This window comes from Rattus norvegicus, chromosome X, assembly GCF_036323735.1.
Source record: "Rattus norvegicus strain BN/NHsdMcwi chromosome X, GRCr8, whole genome shotgun sequence".
NCBI classification, from domain to species: domain Eukaryota; kingdom Metazoa; phylum Chordata; class Mammalia; order Rodentia; family Muridae; genus Rattus; species Rattus norvegicus.
Window position 1 is genome coordinate 81,723,804 of NC_086039.1, and position 19,640 is coordinate 81,743,443.

A 19,640-nucleotide genomic window follows, 5' to 3' on the forward strand; every position below is an offset into this window, starting at 1 on the left:
ATCTTTACTGGGAGAAAATCTTCTGAGAATCCTTATCAAATTTGCTGTTTGTCTGTTATTTTTCTAGATTTTTCATATGACCCCTCTTAGCTGCAAAATGTTCTACAAGAGAAATAGCTGGAAATTCTTGTTTCTATGTAGCATGAAAGGTGTTTATTAGCTTACTGAGGAGAAATTTGTTGCTGTACATGTATCTACTATTGTGTGCTTACTATACAAAATTAAAAACAAATGATAGTGTCTTAAAATGATAGAGGAACCAGTTATTAACTGTATCTATATTGAATTGACTATGTGAGCTCTAAACTTTTCCTTCTCAAGACTTATACTAGAACTTTCGAAATGAATCATAATCAACATGTTCCTTACTAACTGGAAGTTTCAGGAAAGTGGATATTGATTTAATAGGGAAAATGTTCCTGAGGGAACTGCAAGAAGACTGCTTGTAGAAGGCCTCACTTATCTGTCACTAGACTATATAAGCAGAATTCTTGAATGACACCAATAATTTAAAAGTTCTGAGCCAAGGAGCACTGATATTTGTCTTAAAGTTCACTTGAAAATAGGTGTGGTGACATATCCTAACACTTAGTAAGGGTTGTTGAGTGGATCACCACTGAGTCTAAGGTCAAGTTGGACCATATAGTGTTGATCTCAAAATGAATGCAGTGGATATTGTAGAGGAAAGTCACATAACAGAAAAAGAATTCAATTCTGTATTTATAACATGTCTAATTTTACTATGTATATACAAGACCTTGGCTTTAACCATAATAGATCCAAGTAAATAAAATTGCTTATACTCAAAATGAGTATTTATATTTTATAATAGCATACCAATACCATAAAGTACACATTTAATTGCCATGGTTTATAAAATAAATAGCTTGCTCTTAAAATATTAAACAAAACTGTTCAGAATAAATTATATTGAATCAGGGTACACCAAATAAAGGATGCTTTTATTGGATATCATGTTTTTATTCATGGCAACAAAAAGTTTCAACCTGGAGCTCATAGTATCATTATTTTATTGGTAGCTGGAAAGCAGAGATTGAGAATAAAGTAAACAACAGATAAATTCCAAACAGGAAATAATACATAAAATATTCTCTAAAGCAATGGCTGAAGAAATAAATACTGCAATTATATCTGCCCATAAAATAAATCCTAAAATGCTTTCCAAATCAGAAACTATATTCCCTTTTGTAAGTATTGCCTGTGAACTTGGAAGCTGTGCCCCAACTATTTTAAACTGTGTTTGCTGACTGGGTATTACTTCCCCCTTCATTGCTTTATTTTCCCTTCCTCGCAGCTTTACTTATCTGCTTCTGCATCTATTCCTTTTTCTAATTTCTCTTTTTCTATTTGCGATGCCACACAGTTGTGTGTTCTGATCCTTGCTTAGCAGTCCCAGTGGCCATGAAGTCAGAGAACTCTTACTCTAAGCAGTGTCGAAAACTGTATTCATAGAAATACGTTCCAAGTAAAGATTCTTCTTTGGCAATGGAAAAACATTATTACACCAAGTAGAAAGATAAACAAATGGTTTTAGGAAATGGCACGGACTTGAGAATAAACACAAGCAGTATACAGTTCATAAACAAATCACTTGTGTTCTGAGAAGCAGGAACTGTGGGTACAGGCAATCAATACATCTACAATGAAAAGTTAATTAGCAGTTTACACAGGCTGGAAGGGAAAAGTTCAAAATCCATCTTCACATACGGCGTATATAAGCCACTCACAATCTTTCCTCACCAGCTGGCTTTCGGAACGACAGGAGACCTAAGTTCAGTTGCTAACGCTGCTTAGGGTTCGGCTTTACTCTCATAATGGCAGATTGCACATTTATGCTGACTCAAATTCTGTTCATCTCCTGGTTTTTGATGGCGCATTGCTCACAACGTAAGAAAATCTTGTTTTATTTCTATAGGTTGAAGACATAATGAATTAAGTGGGTTTCAGTGTCCAAACCTAAGGAATTAACCAGCATTCTAGGCAAGAGCTCTGTTGTTGAAGTTATGCAAATTTTGAAAGAATCTTCTTTATTTGAGTTGTTTACTTTCTGAAGGGTTTTTTTTTCTTCTGAAGATAACATGTTCATTTCTGATCTCTTAGGTAAAAATTCTCTTAGGTTAAAAAATTCTGTGGGAAAATAATTAAAAATTTTATTTTCAGGATGCTGGTAATTAGTTTGGACCACTTACACTTAATAATTTGTTTCTCAGAATGTCTTAACGTTGTAATTTATTTTTAAGAAAAATTTCAATCTGCAATATATTCAGTTATGTATTTCTCTGATATAATCAAATCACATGGATTACTTTAAAGTGGTGGCTAAATAAATAGATTAAGTAATCATGTCTGTCTATAAATTAAAGCCTTAAATTTTTACCAAGAAAAGAACTATATTTCTTTTTCTAAACATTGCCTGGTAAAAACAGAAGTGGTCAAAGTTTAGCTAAGCAACAATATTTGCCCCAGTAATTGTGGTGGGGATTTCTATAATGTGAAGTCAGAGGGAATATTTTGGCCAGTTGAAGTTGTTTTTCATATTAGAAAAGAAAAGCACGAATCAAACTTTCCAAGTATTCAATTGATTTTTTTTAAGTTTTGCTTACAAATGCTATCATATTTTGTGATATTCTGTTTTGTTCTTTTAGTAATATATTTAAATAATAAAATCATGAAAAATAGGCTGTACAAATGTTATTAGCCTCCTATTGAATTCTAAATTACACACATCTTCTATGCTAAAGAGATACCAGGATTCAGACATTTCTGAAATCTCACTCTATAAACTGTTTTTTTTTTAAATCTGTGCTGGTGAAGGATAAAATGATTCACCATTTTCTGGGATTAAGATTTTTGTGCTTTATGCATCCTGTGATTTGTAACAAGCGCTTTTCACTTGCTTTTAGACTAGTGTTTTCCTCAGTTCTTATTGGGGTGTTACTGCAGCCATATCTTTGGCAGAAAAAGTGTCTATGGAAACTTTGGGGGGGAAAACGGTATGCATTGATGCTGAAGTACTTGTTGTGTTACTCTCTGTGGCTTACTAGTTGGGGATTATTATTATTATTATTATTATTATTATTATTATTACTATTGAAAATAGATTATTCTCTCATACAATATATCCCACTCACAGCTTCTCCTCCCGCCACTCCTCCCAGCTCCTACCCACCTCCCCTCTCTCTAGACTGAGTCACCTCCATTTCCCTTCAGAAAAGAGAAGGCCTCCTAAAAACAGCAACCAAACATGATAAAACAAGATACAATTAGATAAGGCAAAACCCTTATATCGAGGATGAACAAGACAGCTCAAAAGAAGGAAATGAATTCTGAGAGCAAGAAAAAGAGTCAGAGACACAGCCAATGGATTATTTAATCTACCTTCGTAAATCAGTGTCCTTTTCTTAAAAAAATATTTCACTTGTTTACATTTCAAATGTTTCTGTTCCAGTTCTCCCTTCCATTAACCCTCCACTCCATGCCCCTTCCCTTTGCCTCTAAGAGAGTGCTCCCCCACCCACTCATCCACTCCTTCCTGAACCCAGTAGCATCTTCCTTCTCTGGGGCATCAAGCATTCACAGGACCAAGCACCTTCCCTCCCACTGATGCCTGATAAGGCAGTGCTCTGCTACATATATATGTAGTAGGAGCCATGGACTGGCCATGTATACTCTTTGTTTGGTGGTTTAGTCCCTGGAAGCTCTGAGGGCTCTGGTTAGTTGACACTGTTGTTTATCTTATGGAGTTGCAATCTCCTTAAGCTTCTTCAGTCCCCCTAACTCTCACATTGGGGTCCCCATGCTCTATCAGATGGTTGGCTGAGAGCATCCACATCTGTATTTGTCAGGTTCTGGAAAAGCCTTTCAGGGGACAGCCATGCAAGGCGTCTATCAGCAAGCACTTCTTGGCATCAGCAATTGTGTCTAGGTTTGGTGTCTGCAGATAGGATGGATCCCTAGGTAGGGTAGTCTTGGGTGGCCTTTCCTTCAGTTTCTGCACCATGTTTGTTCCTGCATTTTCTTTAAACAGGAAAAATTCTGGGTTGAAAATTTTGAGATGGGTGGTGGCCCCATCCCTCAACTGGGGAGGCCATGCCTATCCACTGGATATGGTCTCCTCAGGTTCTATCTTTCCGCTGTTGGGAATTTTGGCTAGTGTTATCCCCTTTGGGTCCTGGAAGCCTCTAACATCCCTAACATTCAGGACTTTCTAGTGGTTCCCCTAACTATTCCCTACTCCCCACTGCTACATATCTCTCTTTATTCTCCTGGTCCTCTGAACTTATGTCTTGTCTCTTTAAAGGGACGGGGATGCAGTTGTTTTTCTAGGAAAGCAAGAGTAAATTGAGGGTAGGCATGCCAGTTGTACACTGCCTCTACCATGAGAGCTGCTGGTTTTCTTTCTTATCCAGAAGATAATGCTCTAATTTGCTCTGAGAGAGCATTAGATGTCCTTTTATCCACAATGCTATGGATCTTCATAAAGTCATATTTTCAAAGTAAACAGAATAAAATAGTATGAGGAAATGATGTTTGGATAGTCCCCATGAAATCTGAAGCCTAATCCTTATCAGTATGATGTTTGGAAAATCTTAAAGTAGCAAAACTTATTTTCGTTTTTTATTTAAAAATTTTTTTCTTGAATGAAAAGATAATGTCATTCTTTGCACTCTTCATGTGTGTTCCTACCTTCTCCTTCACACATGAACACTTTTCTTAATGTTTAGAACTTTGCATGTGATATGTATATATATATATATATATTTGAAACATTATTTTCTGTTGTTAAGATGATTTTTGAATTTTACTGTTTATAGCCAACTGTGCATCTGTGGAAGACTTTAAAGATTGCCTAGGAAACACAACAGGTTTCTGCCCAAAGTCTATTGCTTGTGCATGCAAGGATGGCAAGCCTTTCTGCAAGTAAGTAGTAGTTTACTGTAAAAAAAGAAAACATTGTATATTGTAAGTAATTACATCTGTTTTTGTTTCTCTCTCTCTCTCTCTCTCTCTCTCTCTCTCTCCCTCTCTCTCCCTCTCTCTCTCTCTCTCTTGTATATGCAATGATGTAAAATAATAATGTAATAAGAAACAGCTCTTATGCACATAGGACAATGAATGTGTTTTTCTAAAGTATTATAAAAATTATACTGAAATTTAAAAAAATTAAAACAGATGGTTTCTTTTGACTTTATGAGATTAATAGCATTCACATTTGCTTTCTGCACATAGACGTTTTACACCTAGATTTTATATATATATATATTCATTAGTAAACTGTTTTATTACTCTCTCAAGCAAGAAAATTAGGTGTGCATCATTTTATTCAATAATGAATAATGATCTTTTATTTGTAAATCAAAATATGCTTTAGACATGCTATGACAGTCATTAAAACATTAAAAAATTTAAACAGATTTTCTATTTTCCTAACCCTAAAAATGAGAGTGATTGGAGGAAAACATACCATATAAATAAGAAAGCTTGCCTCGTTGACTAAAGAGAGTATAGCCAGCAAGGAGCCAACAATTAAAATGGACAATAGCATGACCATGTATAGGCTAGGGCTCTGAGGTTTGAAAAATTATACAGTTGGACAAATGCAGATAGACTATGCTCTAGACATTCTGAACAAATGTCCTTTCACTTCTATACATGTACTATTTTATCTTTCCTCTTTATAAGGGTTTATTCAATGAACCAATCACTGAATAGGAGTACTTACATAGTCCTACAAAAAACTGGACTCATACTAAAAACAATGAAAAGTGATTTTAAACAGTAAGGCATTGAAGCTAGCCTTGATGGCATGTATATGTTTTCTCAGCTTTTCTCGAGGTAGGGAACAGGAAGAACAGATTGCTGGTCAAATTGTTTTTTTCTGGTTTGGTGCTTATGTTTACCTTTCAGTAACCTGCAGAGTACCTTCCCATACCAAAGAGACTAGAAAGTAAGGAGGAAGGATCCATGTAGGCACCAGTTTGACTTCTCCATGTTCAATGACTTGTGTGGGTGTTGTCCTTGGCAATGGGAACCTATTGTCAATTTGCAGATAGCAACCAATTCTTTGGCTTAGCAACAGCCTGAGCAGTTTGGAGATTTCCATGTGACTCCCTTAGGCAACAGCTCAGCTGAATGCAACTCAGTCCCACCATTAGAAGCCTTGCCTGGCTATAAGAGATGGCCAGTTCAGACTAGTATACCCCATTACTAGGAATCTTTATTGGATAATTTTCATATTTTCCAGGAAATTTCTACAGCACTAGGCTTCCACACCACCTCCCAAAGACTCCTCCACATTCCAGCTGTCTCTTCCCTTACTCCTTCCCTCTATCTCATTTCCCCTCACCTGATCCCTAGCTCCCATTTCAACACTCACCCCTAGTCTATTCCCACTCCAAGGAGATCCATGTGTCTCCCCTAGAAGCCTCCTCTTTATCTAACTCCTCTAGGTCTATGGATTGTAGCTCTGTTAACATTTATATGATGGCTAATGTGCACTTAAAATTAATACATATTTATGTTTCTGTGTCTGGGTTACCTCATTCAGAGTGATTTTTTAATTCCATCTATTTGCCTGCAAATTTCATGATGTCATTTTTTTAAAGATTTATTTATTAACTTTATATACATATACTGTAGCTGTCCTCAGACACACCAGAAGAGGGTATCAGATCTCATTACAGGTGGTCATGTGCCACCATGTGGTTGCTGGGATTTGAACTCAGGACCTCTGGAAGAGCAGTCAGTGCTCTTAACCACTGAGCCACCTCTCCAGCCCCCTCATGATGTCATTTTTAACAGCAGAGTAGTACTCCACTGTGTAAATGCATTACATTTCTCTATCCACTCTTTGCATAAGGAATATCTAGGTTGTTTCTAGTTTTTTGCTGTTATGAATAAAACTGCATTGAATATGATGGAGTGAGTGTCTTTGTGATAGAGTGGAACATCCTTTGGGTATATGCCCAAGAGGTATAGCTAGATTTTGAGGTAGATAGATTTCCAAGTTTGCACTCCCACCAACAATGGAGGAGTGTTACTTGTGTTACTGATCTTAGCCATTCTGACATGTGTGATGGAATATCACAGTAGTTTTGATTTTGATTTGCATTAACCTGATACTAAGGATATTGAACACTTTTTGAAAGTGTTTAGCAGCCATTGGAGATTGTTCTATTGAGAATTCTCTGTTTAGGTCTCTACCCCATTTTTTATTTGGATTATTTGTTTATTTATATATATATGTGTGTGTATATATGTGATATATATTTGGTAATATATATTTAATTTATATATAGTTGAACATATATTTAATTTATAGATAGTTGAATATATATATATATATATATATGTTTGAAGTGTATACTCAGAAAAGACAGCAGTTGTGGTAATTAAAAACAATCAGTTTTTTCCCACCAAAAGCCATAGGAACAAAATCAGTGTCTTAGCATTTCCTGAATAGGAGAAATATTTGTTGATAAAAAAATCTCCCAGGGAGAGACACAATCTCCCTACACCCAAAGTCCTGATGTCAAACTAAGGTACAATTTCACCAAAGTTTACTGTGGAGAACCAATGAGTTTATTGGTCTTTCTTATGGGGCATAGATGAGGGGTTACTTACAGGAGTGTAGATGCTTTCCCTCAAGAGGATGTACTTGGAAAGCCTTTCCCAAGAGCAAAGAGAGCTTCCCTGTAGCCACATAGCTAGGGCTTCTCTCCCCTAGTTTTCCATGGCTTCTATACTGAAGCTCTTTATGGAGCCATCATTTATGTAGCCATAAACACTCAGGTGAGAGTCTTGTGACATTCTGTGAGAGGAAGGCAGCAGTTAACAATCCCTTGTAAGGGAATGTAATTGCTTGGATCAGAGGCAATATCTAATAACGTATTAAGATTCCACAGGCTATAGAGATAACAGCAAAATAGCACTATTTTAGCTATGTGTAGAACAGTAAATATTTAGTAGTAAGTTGTAAAGGCAAATGTATGCCATCCTGTGTACATTTAGGCAACCCTGTGGCATAATTCCAGTTAGATAACATATTGGCAGGGGTGGTAGAATATATGCTAGCCAACAAGATGGGGGCCTGTGAATGGTACCTAAAATTGAATATAAAATGTTGTATCAAGATTACGAGGGCAGTTATAGTATTCCATTATATTTTCTTTGATACACTCAGTGTGCAAACTTTGACAAGAACTCTGAAGTCCAACAAGATAAACAGAAAACATGAAGGCAGGGAATTCTTCACACTGTGGCAAAACTTCGGTGACCAATGCAAGAAATATAATGAACATAATGCTTTGTGTGTTATGAGCGGAAACATTTGCCCATTTGTCAACTCTGCTGTATAACACTTGCATATATAGCTTGGACTCAGGTTTTTGTATCAAAAGTCAAAACCCACAACTACCTATAAGGAGCAGGCATAGTGGTTACATGAAAATTTAACTTTGTTAGTAGTAATTCAAGGAATTAAGTTCAGCTGAACAAGATGAATTTAATCAATGGGAGCTATATATTTGTTTTCTTAATGATTTATTTTTATTATATAATCATTGGTGTTATACATATACATACATACATACATACATACATATATATATATATATATATATATATATATATATATATATATATATATGATACTCTGTTACAGATAGTTGTGACATGCCATGTGGGTGCTGGGAATTAAACCTGAATCCTCTGGAATAAAAGTCAGTATTTATAACTGCTGAGTCATCTTTCCAACCCGATATTCGTGTTTTTTTTTAGACTTATTTTTTACTGTATGTATATGAATATTTTTGTTGCATGTATGTAAATCCAACATGTATGTAGAGCCTAGAAAAGCCAAAATATGAAGTTGGAACTGGAATGGCAGATGGATGTGAGCTGCCATTAGGTGCCAAGAACTGAACCCCAGTCGTCTTCAAGAAAAGCAAGTGTTCTTAACTGCTGTGTCACCTCTTCAGCTCCATATGTTTTCAGTTAAGAAGCCTGTTTGATTTTTTTATTCTAGATCTGCTTTCTGAAAATTACATAGTAGATAAAAGTGCCCCAGCACAATATTGGTTACTGTGCCCAACATAATAAATACCCAGTCCATTTACAAATAACCAGTGCCCCAGGCCCTTGCAGTACTAGCAGTTATGCTACCCTGGCCATACAACTCTGGCCATTACCTGTTCTGCTTTACAAATTTACTCTTAATATGGGTAGCATCAATAGTGATTTGTACTACAGTGTAAGTCCAGATATTTTGCTACCCATTGTTCAAACTTCTGTACAGCAAATACTTCCTGGTTTACAGGTCAACTCCTCTTAAACTTTTCAGACCATAGGTGCTATGGAAACCACTAGAGGCAGTGTGGGGGTGAAATAGTTTCACAGGAAACAGCTGCATCTTGGGAGTCGGTAACTATTGAAAATGACACAAAAGGCCTGTTATGGATATTGACTCCAACTTACAGGTTACATTATAGCATATTGGAAGTGATGAAATGAGGCATTTTCCCACCCATTGTATGAATTGGATGGTTCACACTGTGGCTAATAAAGTCTCAGTGGCTCTATTTGTAGTGGGCACTCTTACAAATTTCAGTTCTTAGAGGGTGCATCTAGTCTCAGTTCCTTTTCTCAGCTGTTACTAAAAAGCCAAGTGTACCTCTTGTTTTTACCCTTACTGCAAAGCCATACAGATGACCTCTAACTGTATTGGCACACCTGGCAATTCTCAAAGCTTGGTATTGCTTAGTGTTCTTGGCAAGAAAAATTTGAAGACCATATATAGCCTAGGAGCATTCAAACGCCTGTAAAATTCATAGCATCCTGGTATTTGAAAGGTTTATATATAATGTTACATGTTGCCTGAAATTAAACCGGTTATAACTAATGAAGCTACCATACCTAAGAATTGTGTAGATAGCCCAAGACCTTGAATCTTGAAGTAGATAACCTATTACTTTATATGTAAGTAAGTGAATGATCATTCATTAAGAATTAATGACAAACTATATAAATAATCCCTGAAAGGATATATATATATATATATATATATATATATATATATATATATATAGTGTGTGTGTGTACGTGTTTGTGTAAAGTTTATACTCTGTCATAATACATAATACATTTGTCATATATATAATATATATACATATATTTTGTGTGTGCTTATGTATGTAATGGAATCAGATGATATCACTTAGTAATATGCATTCTTTCTTCCCAAATGAAGGTAGCTCACTATTATGCATTTAATTCAAAGGAATGCTGAAAAAGCTAAGGGAGGGAATTATTTCCCCAGCACTGGAGAAATGTTAGGTACTGTAACAGAAATAAAAAACACTTAGTTCCCAGTAGTCAATCATTAGTCTCAACATTGCAGTCATCTTTCTCACTGGTAATTCAAGACTCTGGAAGATAATGTGGGCAATTTATTACACTCCACCGTACTCCATTTTATGGCCTCTCCTTCTGAGCTATCCACCGGAAAGCGTCTGCTCCCTGGTTGCTGGGGTTGCTATACTTTCTCTCACAATGCCAGAACTTGCTTTGCAATCCTTGTGTCTAAATTCCCCTACAGAAGTTTGTAATGCCCTCCTTTACAGATTACACATCCTAGTTCTCAAGGACTGAAGAGGTTTAATTACAATCATGTAAATCCTTTGCTTACTCCCTGCAGGCATTGATTTTAAGCAGCCATGGCCCCACTTTTAAGCATGTCAATTCAGGAAAAAACAGGCTCATCATACAGCAGTACTGGAATATGGAAGCCTGTCTTCCTCTATGGGGAACAATTTTTTGTAATTGTTATTTGGACCTAAATTAATTCCATAAAATTACCAAGTTTGCATTTAAGGCTGACAGAAGAAAATAAATCATAACACATCTACTTTCTTGTTATCTTAACTGGCCTTTACCCCTCTCCCCACTTCTATTCTTATTTGCTTCTTTTTCTTATCAAGTCTTGTGACAAGTCACACCCTCTCCTGGCCAGATTTGCTATTTCCGAGGCCCACAGTAGACATGCCCACACAATAAACACACTAGCCTAGTATCAGGGAAAAGAGAGAAGAAGAAAACAGATTACAAATTATCAAGGAGCATTTTGTAACATTTATTTTTCATTGTGGCTATAAAGAATGGCTTTATCACAGCCTTGAAAAACTTGAGTACAAATTGCCATTGAATGCTTAATTCTTGCAGAATATCCTCCCTTCTTCTATACTTTCCCACGGGAATTATCCTTGTACTGGAAGATCCTGCTCAGTTGGTCATGCCTCCCTCCTTCTCAAGATGACCCATTAAATAAGGGTAATATTTCCTTAGATATGACAGCAATTATGAACATGATGCCTAGGGATGGATGCACAATAATATTACTGTTTTCTCTGCTTCATTTCTTTTAAAGAAGTGCCATTTTCTTCCTTGTTTCAAAGACCCATCATCCAGTTATTCAGATTTTCATGGAGCTAAATGTTTAGTGTTTGTAGTATCTAACGTTTCTGGAGAGTATAGACTTGACCAGGTGTAGTTTTTTGATCATGAAGGCCTTTTACTATATTTTCATGTGTTATATCTTTTCTTTGTCTTTGTTTAGTTGGCATGGAGAAAAAGCAAAGTGTGTGTGTGTGTGTGTGTGTGTGTGTGTGTGTGTGTGTGTGTTTCACTTCAGTCTCATGTTCCTTCTCATTCTTCTCTTCTCATATATCCCAAGCCCCTGCATGCTATTCTGGTCATAAGAAAAGAGACAGCGCCCATTTTCTTTTCTCATACTTTCCCTCAACTAAAAAATATGGAATTTACATTTTGGCTACTTAATTCACTATTTTCTTGGTCATTTAAGAAACTGAGGGAGGGGAAATCCTTTATTTCAGTGTTTGGGAAAAAATCTAGCTATATATTCCAGATTAGCCTTGAGCTTGTGACCTGTTGTCTCTGCATCCAGAGTGCTGGGATTACAGGCATGTACTATCATGTTTTGAGATGGTCTACTTCAAATTATACTTCATTCTCTAATTTTCTTATTCTTTCATCTGTAGCCAGGGGGATGTTAAGAGCCAAATAAACTGCAAAGAAAAGGCCATTATCAGCCTACACAGTAGAAAACAAAACCAAATCATCATCATGACCACCACCACCACCACCACTAACAACAACAACAACAACAACAAAACATGCTCACCATCTATACATTAGCTAGAAGATTAGTGTCAAAAATTTATATGAACTGAAAGTCTCAATGCCAAAAATAAAACCAATCGGAATTAAAAGTAGAATATAGAACTGAACAAATTCACAGATGAAATGCAAACAGCTAAGAAACATTTTAAAAACTATTTGTCTTTGGAGTCTAGATTACCTCACCTAGGATAGTTTTTTCTAGCTCCATCCATTCTATCTGCAATATTTTTTCTTAACAGCAGAATAGTATTCAATTGCATAAATATAGCACATTTTCTTTTTCTATTCATTTGTTGATGGATGGCTAACCTTTTTCCAATTTCTAGCTACTATGAATAGAGCAGCAATAAACATGGATGAACAAGTCCCTCCAAGTATGCTGTAGAGTTTGTTGAGTATGTGCACATGAGTGGGTCTTAATAAAGAATGATTTCTAGCCTTCTGAGAAATCACCACCCTCATTTGATAAGTACACGTTTCCATTCCCACTAGCAAGGAATAAGTGTCCTCCTTCCCTTTCCTCCTTGCCATCATGTACTGCTCTTCATTCTATTGTTCTTGGCTATTGTGACTGGGATAAGATGAAATCTCAAAGTAGTTTCAATTTGCATATTCTAGATAGTTGTGGATGCTGAATATTTCTTCAAGTATTTTTTTTCTTTTTTTTCTTTTTTTTCTAATAACTTGAGTATTTCTTATATACATTTTGAGTGTTATTCCCTTTCCCGGTTTCCAGGCAAACATCCCCTCCCCCCTCCCCTTCTTTATGGGTGTTCCCCTCCCCATCTTCCCTCCATTGCCGCCCTCCCCTCAACAATCTAGTTCACTGGGGGTTCAGTCTTAGCAGGACCAAGGGCTTCCCCTTCCACTGGTGCTCTTACTAGGATATTCATTGCTACATATGAGGTCAGAGTCCAGGGTCAGTCCATGAATAGTCTTTAGGTAGTGGCTTAGTCCCTGGAAGCTCTGGTTGCTTGGCATTGTTGTTCATATGGTGTCTCGAGCCCCTTCAAGCTCTTCCAGTTCTTTCTCTGATTCCTTCAATGGGGGTCCTATTCTCAGTTCAGTGGTTTGCTGCTGGCATTCGCCTCTGTGTTTGCTGTATTCTGGCTGTGTCTCTCAGGAGCGATCTACATCCGGCTCCTGTCGGTCTGCACTTCTTTGCTTCATCCATCTTGTCTAATTGGGTGGCTGTATATGTATGGGCCACATGTGGGGCAGGCTCTGAATGGGTGTTCCTTCTGTCTCTGTTTTAATCTTTGCCTCTCTCTTCCCTGCCAAGGGTATTCTTGTTCCCCTTTTAAAGAAGGAGTGAAGCATTCACATTTTGATCTTCCGTCTTGAGTTTCATTTGTTCTAGGCATCTAGGGTAATTCAAGCATTAGTGCTAATAGTCACTTATCAATGAGTGCATACCATGTGTGTTTTTCTGTGATTGGGTTACCTCACTCAGGATGATATTTTCCAGTTCCAGCCATTTGCCTACGAATTTCATAAAGTCATTGTTTTTGATAGCTGAGTAATATTCCATTGTGTAGATGTACCATATTTTCTGTATCCATTCCTCTATTGAAGGGAATCTGGGTTCTTTCCAGCTTCTGGCTATTATCTTGCTTCTTCTAGGGTATAGCTTGCCTCCTTATGTTGGGCTTTACCATTTATTATCCTTTGTAGTGCTGGATTTGTAGAAAGATATTGTGCAAATTTGGTTTTGTCATGGAATATCTTGGTTTCTCCATCTATGTTAATTGAGAGTTTCGCAGGATACAGTAACCTGGGCTGGCATTTGTGTTCTCTTAGGGTCTGTATGACATCTGTCCAGGATCTTCTGGCTTTCATAGTCTCTGGCGAAAATTCTGGTGTGATTCTGATAGGTCTGCCTTTATATGTTACTTGACCTTTTTCCCTAACTGCTTTTAATATTCTTTCTTTATTTTGTGCATTTTGGTGTTTTGACTATTATGTGACGGGAGGAGTTTCTTTTCTGGTCCAATCTATTTGGAGTTCTGTAGGCTTCTTGTATGCTTATGGCCATCTCTTTCTTTAGGTTAGGGAAGTTTTCTTCTATGATTTTGTTGAAGATATTTATTGGTCCTTTGAGCTGGAAGTCTTCACTCTCTTCTATACCTATTATCCTTAGGTTTGATCTTCTCATTGAGTCCTGGATTTCCTGTATGTTTTGGACCAGTAGCTTTTTCTGCTTTACATTATCTTTGACAGTTGAGTCAATGATTTCTATGGAATCTTCTGCTCCTGAGATTCTCTTTTCCATTTCTTGTATTCTGTTGGTGAAGCTCGTATCTACAGCTCCTTGTCTCTTCTTTTGGTTTTCTATATCCAGGGTTGTTTCCATGTGTTCTTTCTTGATTGCTTCTATTTCCATTTTTAATTCCTTCAACTGTTTGATTGTGTTTTCCTGGAATTCTTTCAGGGATTTTTGCGATTCCTCTCTGTAGGCTTCTACTTGTTCTCTAAGGGAGTTCTTCACATCTTTCTTGAAGTCCTCCAGCATCATGATCAAATATGATTTTGAAACTAGATCTTGCTTTTCTGGTGTGTTTTCCGTGTTTGCTTTGGTGGGAGAATTGGGCTCCGATGGTGCCATGTAGTCTTGGTTTCTGTTGCTTGGGTTCCTGCGCTTGCCTCTCGCCATCAGATTATCTCTATTGTTACTTTGTTCTGCTATTTCTGACAGTGGCTAGACTGTCCTATAAGCCTGTGTGTCAGGAGTGCTGTAGACCTGTTTTCCTGTTTTCTTTCAGCCAGTTATGGGGACAGAGTGTTCTGCTTTCGGGCGTGAAGTTTTTCCTATCTACAGGTCTTCAGCTGTTCCTGTGGGCCTGTGTCTGGAGTTCACCAGGCAGGTCACTTGCAGCAGAAAAGTTGGTCTTACCTGTGGTCCCGAGGCTCAAGTTTGCTCGTGGGTTGTTTTCCTCTGGTGTCAGAGATGTGTGCAGAGTGCAGTCTCTTCTGGTTTCCCAGGCGTGTCTGTCTCTCTGAAGGTTTAGCTCTCCCTCCCACGGGATTTGGGTGCAGAGAACTGTTTATCCAGTAGGTCCCTTCAGGTTATGGCGGTGTCTCAGGCGCAGTGGTCCTGCTGCTCCTTGGCCCTCCTCTACGGGAACCCAGAGGCCGTATACAGTTTCCTCTTGGGCCAGGTATGTGGGAAGGGGTGGGCAGTGTTGGTGGTCTCTTCTGCTCCGCAGCCTCAGGAGTGTCTACCCGACCAGGCGGTGAGGTCTCTCTCCCAAGGGGTTTGGGAGCAGAGAGCTGCTGCGGGCCGGGATCCACGGGTTTGGGACTCCCGGTAAACAGCAGAAGTGCCCGGTCCTACAGAAATTTTGCCTCTGTGTGTCCTGAGTTCACCAGGCAGGTCTCTTGCAGCAGAAAAGTTGGTCTTACCTGTGGTCCTGAGGCTCAAGTTTGCTCATGGGGTGCTGCCTACGAGCTCTCCGCGGCCGCAGCAACCAGGAAGATCTGTGCCACCCTTTCCGGGAACTTCCGTGCACCAGGGTTCCAGATGGCGTTTGGTGTTTTCCTCTGGCGTCAGAGATGTCTCTTCAAGTATTTTTGAGCCAATTGTGTTTCATCTTTTGAGAGCCCACTTCATAGTGCTGTATCCCATTTTAAATTATTTGTGATATTCATTCTTAGGGTTTTGTTTTGTTGTTTATACACTTTGAATGATAACCAACTCTCATGTATATTTGGTAAGTGAGAGGTATACTGATCTGTGGGCAGAGAGATATTAATATATATGGTGGTTTAATGCTGTATACCATTTAGCAAATTAAAAATGGTAGATTCATGCTGGAGCCTATGAGCTCCCCAACCATGGGTTCTTGGCCAGATTTTAGTATTAGTCATGTGTCTTCAACTGGGGAGTGGGCCTTAAATACAACCAAACAAGGTACATTACCCCCATAATATCTGTGCCACTGTTGTACCCACTGGCATATTCTGCTATACCTGTCATTGCTGCAGTTAAAAACCAGGTAAAATTCTTGAAGACTTTTCCCCCATAGCAGCTTACACAGTACCTTCTGGTACTATGAAACCAAGCTAGTGAGGAAAAAGTTTCTAAATCAGCATCAACATGATTCGTCTATGTCCTGTGATGAAAGTATGTTGTTTATTCAATAATAAAGTCTTGCCAATAAGTTCTGGTTGGCGACAAAGTGTAATATGATAACCTGTTTTGGAGATTTCTGGGTCACCTCTAAGCAATAACCTGAGGGGAGGTATCCCACTCTTGGCACTGGACTTTTAACTTGGTAACCTTTGGCTTCTAGAAATAGCATAATTCTATGGGTAAGGATGACTTCAATTACTCTTTTATTTAAATTCTCTCACCTGTCTCTCTTATGTACATGTGTATAATAAATTTCTATATAGCATTATTATTATTATTATTATTATTATTATTATTATTATTATTATTATTATTATTATTACTGTGTCTCTCTATGTAGTTCTGGCTGGCATCCAACTAACTTTATAGACCAAGTTGGCCTCAAATTCACAGGCAGCAGCCTGCCTCTGCCTCTCAAGTGTTTAATTAAAGGCAGGTATCACCATGCCTGGCTTTTCATTTTTAATGTTAGTTATCCCTTCTTCTACCCTCTCCTCTGCCTTATTCTTCCATTCCTTTTTTTCACCTAAACTTCCATTCCACTTATTCCTTGTTCATAGTATCTGTGTTCCACTATTCCATTCTTTAAATGTCTTTCTTCCTCTTCTCTATTGTCTTTTCTAGTTTCCTAGATTCCACAAGTACTATAAGGGAAGCATACAAATCTAAAAATATTAATGATATCTGTGAAATACATCGACCTTTAAGTAGATCAGTGAAAACAAGAAACCAAGAAATGTAATGTAGAGATAAACAGTCAACTAGAAAAAATACACAAATAAAAACATGTTCTGGAAGGCAAGTGAAAATTCAATGAAGAGAGTGGTCAGCTATGTTAAATGCAGCAGAGAGGTTAAGTACAATTAGGTTGCCTTTAGCATTATGAGGCTAGGGATAAGAAATGAAATGTTATTTTGGAACAGAGTCAGAGACAGTTACTATTATAAAAATTTGAAATATTTCTTTGTATTTCTCACAGTAGTCAAGTAGAATGTGAAATTCTTTGTTTCTTATTGTAATTATGGAATAAAACCTTCATATAAACATTTATTTACTTGGCACATGAATCTCTGTACTTAACCCCATAGCACTTCTCAAATTTAAGCATTGTAGATAAATTACTAATTTTGCTTAATTTCTCTCTCTCTGTCTCTGTGTCTCTGTCCCTGTCTCTTTGTGTGTGTGTGTGTGTGTCTCTCTCTGCTATATTTTATGTAAATTGAGCATATGGATAATTTCATTTTATTCAGCAGTATATTGCAAGTATCTGGAATAATATTTAGCACACAGTCAATACATTTTTGAATGAGTGAAATATTATTGTAAGATAGATAGTCCATTTGTGATTTACTGCTAGGTAAAGAAATACATTCTCACCAAAGTCTTTTCCAAGGAAGAAATACAGGCAAGTGGATAAGATATATGAAAACTCTTCTTTGACCTGTTTAAATGGGTAAAAGTATATTACATACTAAAAGGCACATCCTATTAGTACATGATAATTATTTTGAAACTGGCAGATAATTTAAGGAATCACAGATAATTAGTGCTATGAAAGATCATAACTATCTAACTTTCTAGTCATTTCCTTCATGTCAACCATGACAGTAATATTTAATGTGTTTTTGGAACCACACAAAAAAGCAACAAGTAGCTTACCTTACTAACTGCCTTTACTGTACAACTGGGTAATCTCATATCAATCCTTTAGGAGACAGTGCCTCTAAAGACACGACCCCAGAAAACTTCTCCTATAGTCACTTCCAGGGGACACATGAAAAATCCCATTCTACTGACTTCACCAACATAGAAATTTCTATGTGGGTGTATGCCACTCCGGATTTGGTCTATGCACAAGAGATCCGTATTCACATTATTTGGCTGCATCCCAAGACTTATGAAACACACGGAGTTCACAAATGAGTCACTTCTTTAAAAAAATAAAAAGGAAACTCTGGAGTCCTGGGAAAGATGAGGGCACACATGTTTTTCTGGCAGCCTATTCTCTTCTCCTGTTTCTTCTTGCATTTCTTGTGGCATGGTAGATTTAGTCTGTTAACTTGTATTCTTTCCTTCAGAAGTTAGTGGGTGGGAGGGATAGGGCCTGCCCTCTAGAGAACTAGCAGCTTCTACTGTGTAGAACTCCATTTTTACAGAAGCCAGAAAGCTGGAGTAGTCAAAGTTGAACGGGGGCAGGAGCAGTGCACAAACTGAGGAAAGTTTTGAAAGCTCACTTAAGATAGCCTTTCTCCTCTCCCTGTTCCTTGTACTAATTAGTACATCTTCATTAGCTGATGGTTAGGAAATCCTGAAATCCCACAGCTTTGGTATGATTACTCAATGTGTCAAAACTTGTAAGGTTTAGAGCACTTGCTCAAGTGGAAAAATGGGATGATGTAAATCTCTGAAGAGATTAAGGAAAAGTCTCATGGTTGAGTAACAATGAAACATTGATTCACTCATATGAGATAACTTGTATTCCCCTATTGTGTGAAACATTTGTTTTATCCCTACCTAGATGTCCAAATTTCAGAGGCCAGTGGGGAGACTACTGGTACATGGGAGAGAAATGTGAACAACTCTGGAACACTCTGGACCTGATTTTAGTAGCAACATTGCCTGGAATAGCACTGGCTATAATCGTTGGTGTGGCAATCCAGGTTATCCATTACTGTAAAGGGAAGTCAAAGAAGCATGGAGATCATAACAGGTAAGAGATTTCTCAGTAATTCAGAGAAAAGTAGTGTGTTTTTTCTCACTTTTCTCACTCATGGGACCAGCAAATGAATCAAGAAATAATGAATGCCACTTACTGTGCATGTAATGTGTATATTTTCTTTCCTATCCATCAACACTGTAATTCAATGTCAAGTTAACATTGCCAAGGTACACATATTTGGTTTAGGATTTCAGTAGGGAAAAATATAAAAAGCCCTTCTTCAAATAAAAACCAAACCAACTGACAATATGTCCCATTTCAGTGCTTTTTCTCCCACTAGGACAGTGTTTGCATACACCACATATTCTTCTCTAGTGGTGTGGGAATAGAAGATCAGAGGTGGCTGTGTCCATCCATCCAACTTCCTTATACTAGCAGCACTATCCGAGACACAAAAAGATGAATCTGAAAGTCTTGTCTGCAGTGACATCTGTCTTATTTAACTAATTTCATACCCTTGGGCTCTAATTTTCTCATCTACAAAATAGAGATGTTTATAATCAGGCCTACTCACTTCAGAGATGGTGAGGATGATACTAAAAGCAGCAATCAGGTACAGACTATTTATTATGC

At 37.5% G+C, this 19,640-nt stretch overlaps 1 protein-coding gene across 1 annotated transcript in view; it reads left to right on the forward strand.

Moving 5' to 3' along the window:
• Positions 1 to 1,766: 1,766 nt before the first annotated feature.
• 2010106E10Rikl (RIKEN cDNA 2010106E10 gene like) overlaps positions 1,767 to 19,640 on the forward strand; it is a 63,816-nt gene continuing 45,942 nt past the window's right edge. The window contains exons 1-3 of the mRNA NM_001395116.1: positions 1,767 to 1,908; positions 4,836 to 4,941; positions 18,867 to 19,058. Of these exons, the coding sequence (NP_001382045.1) occupies positions 1,836 to 1,908; positions 4,836 to 4,941; positions 18,867 to 19,058 (371 nt within the window). The 5' untranslated portion in view covers positions 1,767 to 1,835. The remainder of the gene's footprint in view (positions 1,909 to 4,835; positions 4,942 to 18,866; positions 19,059 to 19,640) is intronic.